General features: G+C 59.4%; 1 protein-coding gene across 1 annotated transcript; it reads left to right on the plus strand.

Moving 5' to 3' along the window:
- Positions 1-444: 444 nt before the first annotated feature.
- Positions 445-3,526, plus strand: ELL3 (elongation factor for RNA polymerase II 3; the record flags this gene model as incomplete). Its single annotated transcript, XM_080707869.1, has 11 exons — positions 445-576; positions 805-840; positions 1,032-1,144; positions 1,239-1,437; positions 1,524-1,603; positions 1,714-1,789; positions 2,323-2,503; positions 2,768-2,810; positions 2,908-3,079; positions 3,294-3,338; positions 3,416-3,526. 11 exons carry the CDS (start codon positions 445-447, stop codon positions 3,524-3,526), a joined length of 1,188 nt encoding a protein of 395 aa, XP_080563995.1.
- Positions 3,527-3,832: the final 306 nt, after the last annotated feature.

A 3,832-nucleotide genomic window follows, 5' to 3' on the forward strand; every position in this document is an offset into this window, starting at 1 on the left:
GCGACTGTGGGCGGCGTGGGGCGCGCGCGTGTCATCCCTGCGCTGGGAGGCCAGACAGGAGGCTGGCGCAGGGTCGAGGCCAGCCTCAGCTATTAGTGAGGCTCTCGGCAACCTAGCGAGACCCCGTTTCCAAACAGAGTATAAAATGGGTCTGGGCATGTAGCCCAGAGGTAGAAAAGCCCCTGGGTTCCACCCCCAGGACCACAAAAAGAAAAAGAAAAAAAGAGACCGCAGCTCTGAGTGTAGGGCGGCTGGGGAAACTGAGGCAGCCTGGGCGTCCGACGAGCAGGCCGATGGCCGCCTCTCCCCCACCTCCCCGGGGAGCCCTCGGGGAGCCCTGGGAGCCGGCGGGGCGGGGCGGGCGGGGCGGGCGGCGCCACCTGCTCCCGGGCCGGCAGCGCGGCAGGTGCCCTGCGAGCGAGCGCCAGCCGTGCGGCCGCCGCCATGGAGGGGCCCCCGGACGGCCTGTGCGGCCGGCTGCGGCTCCGCTTCCCCCCGGCCGCGCGGACCAGCCGCCTGCTGCTCAGGCTCAGCGACGTGGCGCTGCGAGCGCTGCAAGAGAGCCGGCGCCTGCAGGTGCGCCCCGGGACGGACCGCCCTGGCCGCGCTGCCCTCCCTCCTGCCCGCCCTGCTGCCCGCCCTGCCGCCCACCCTGCCGCCCACCCCGGGGCCGTCCTGCTGCCCGCCCTGCTGCCCACCCCGGGGCCGTCCTGCCGCCCGCCCTGCTGCCCGCCCTGCTGCCCACCCCGGGGCCGCCCGCCCTCCCCAACCTGCCGTCCACCGCTCAGTCCCCGCTCCCCACAGGTGCGGCCAGTGATCGCCTTCCAAGGCCACCGAGGGGTAAGTGGGGCTCCGGCAAGGCGGGGTGGGCTGGAGGGGGCCCTGCCTGGTGGAGGACGCTCGGAAAAGGATCCCAAGCGGGCAGGTCCCGGTGGGCAGCGCCAGGCGCCTAACGAGCCCCGAGGGACCCGCCTCCAGCCTGGCTGCGGTGCCGGCTCGGGCTCCACGGGGCTGCTGTCTCTTTCCCCCAGTACCTGAGGCTCCCCGGCCCCGGCTGGTCCTGCCTCTTCTCCTTCATAGTGTCCCAGTGTGGACAGGAGGGCGATGGCGGAGGCTTGGACCTGGTGTGCCAACACCTGGGCAGGTAAGGGACCGGTCAGCCCGGAAGCAGGGCTGGGAAGCGACATGAGGGGCTTCCACGCTCTCCCCTCCTTGTGTTTTGCTCCATGTTTTTCCAGATCTGGACCTGACTGCCTGGACTGCCTGGGCCCACTCAGGGAGCGCCTCACTATTTGGGCAGCCATGGATTCTATCCCAGCCCCGTTGTCAGTACAGGGACAGGGCTTGACCCACGAGGCCACAGATGCTGAGAGTTGGCAGAGCACAGGAGCCTACTTTGAAGGAGATGTGGCGGCAGTGCAGCGGGCGCTAGCAGAGGTGAGGCCAGAAGCTCCGGGCCTTGCGGTAAGGTGGGGCCAAGCCTGAAGCCGGGAGCCAAGTCCTCCTGCCACTCTCCCCGCCAGGTGTCAGAGCCGCTGGCAAGCAACCCACCGCAGTCACTCCCAGGACCCTCGGGGGAGCGCGGGGCCCAGTGGGAAGTGAGGTACTGGCGCAGGGAGGAACTGACCATGTACACCCACTGGCGCCCTAGGCAATCTCGGCCCACTCCCCACTCTGGCCTTCACCCCTCCATCTCTTCTTCCTATGTCCCAGGAAGCAGATCCATCAACCAGCCGGAGAGCCTGACCAGGCACTGCCTTCCTCTGCCAGCCAGAAGCGTCTGGATAAGGTCTGGTGTGATGGAGAGGGCGTAAGAGAGCACTGCAAGACTAGGGTTTAAAAACTGCTCGGGCTTGGTGGTGCACACTTGTAATCCCAATACTTGGGAGGCTGAGGAGGAGGATCAGATTGGTGGACAGCCTCAGCAACTTTGTGAGGACCCCCTGCTTCAAAATAAAGATTAAGCTGGGCGTGGTGGTGCATGCTTGCAATCCCAGTATTCAGGAGGCTGAGACAGGATTGTGTTGGGGGACAGCCTCAGCTACTTAGTGAGGCCCTCTGCAACTCAGTGAGACCCTGTTTCAAAGTAAAGAATAAAAACTAGGGCTGGGGGTGTAGCTCGGGGGTAGAAATGTCCTGGGTTCCATCCCTAGTACCTCAAAAATAAATATAAAAATGGGGGGTATAGCTCTGAGGTAGAATGCCCAAGTACTGCAAATAAATAAATATTGGGAGCCCATTATATAGCAGGAATTTTTGAGAGAATGGCAGAATAGGAAGGTCGTGGTTTGCTGTCCATGCCACAGATGTTTTCCTCAACAGAAACGTTCCGCACCAGAAATTACTAATGAATTACAAGAAAAGAGGCTCAGAGGTTCAGCGCTCGCTCCAAGCCCCCTCCAAGGTCCGTCTAGCCAAGCCTCACAAGAGGGAGAAGACTGGGAACAAGATCAAGATGACGACACAGACTCTAGGCTGGAGCACAGTCCCTTAGCTCAAGCAGGTGAGTCAGAGGGTGAAAATGCTACCGCGGCGCCGGGCGTGGTGGTGCACGCTTAGAATCCCAGCATTCAGGAGGCTGAGACAGGAGGCCACTTAGTGAGGCCCTTTGCAATCAGTGAGACCCTGTTTCAAAATAAATTATAATAAATAGGGCTGGGGCTGTAGCTCGGAGGTAGAATGCCCCTGGGCTCCATCCCCAGTGCGGGGTGGGGGAGCTACAGTGTAAAGACCCAGAATCCCTCTTGTTTTCTTGCTTCCTTTGCAGACGCTGACTCTCCGAGCCAGGAAGAGGTGCCAGATTATCTCCTGTGAGTTCCCTGCATTTGCCATGGCATCAAGCCTTGTACATATGAGCTCCCTGGAAGCCAGGGCGATGAAAGTGAAGGTGCTGAACTCTCGTGGCAGGCGATACAGGGCCATCGACAGTGCAGAGCAGCAAGAGGCCTATGAGCAGGACTTTGACAGGGACTACGCCGAGTACCGCATCCTCCATGCGCGTGTGGGGGCCGCGAGCCAGAGGTTCACGGAGTTGGGAGCAGAGATGGAGAGAGTTCAGCGAGGGACTCCGGAACACAAGGTGAGGTCTGGCCGGGGCTGGCTTTCCAGCCCCAGCGCCCTTCATCCGCCTGCTCACCACCCATAGGCCTGTTTGCTCAGTGACTGAGCAAAGCGACAAGCAAACCTGTTCCGGCAGAAAAATGAGTCTGCATCATTTGACAGGATGAGAAAGGAAGTCGCTGCCCTCCTCATTTCTTTGATGTTGAACTCAATGCTAGTATATTCTGTTCCAGGTGCTAGAAGAGAAGATAGTCCAGGAGTATAAGAAATTCAGAAAGGTAAGACGAGTTCTGAGAACAGAAACAAGAAGGTAAAAAATGTTTTTACTTCCTGACGGATGCTCTTTTCTCTGCAGCGATACCCAGGTTACAGGGAAGAGAAGCGTCGCTGTGAGTACTTGCACCAAAAACTGTCCCACATTAAAGGTCTCATCCTGGAGTTTGAGGAGAAGAACAGGGGCAGCTGAAGCTATCAAGAGGGCTGCTGACTCTGTCGGGGGTCTGAACAAAGCAGCTATACATTAGTGTGCAACTCTCCGCTTTTCCTGCTGACCACTTGAGTCCATGGCGGCCGGATCGAGGCTCTAGGTTCTTGAGGCTTTTCATTGTTGCTGTATTTTAACTTTTTAGGGTGTGGACACACTGCCAATACGCCTCCACTGTGCCCGGGGTAGCAGAGGCTCGGCTTCTTCAGTTCAGCTAAGTCTTTTTCAAGTCCTGAGAAATGACATTTCCAGGACAAGATATCTTGAAGTTATTAGACAAACTAAAGA

Source organism: Muscardinus avellanarius (genome assembly GCF_963383645.1).
Source record: "Muscardinus avellanarius genome assembly, chromosome: 12".
NCBI lineage: Eukaryota > Metazoa > Chordata > Mammalia > Rodentia > Gliridae > Muscardinus > Muscardinus avellanarius.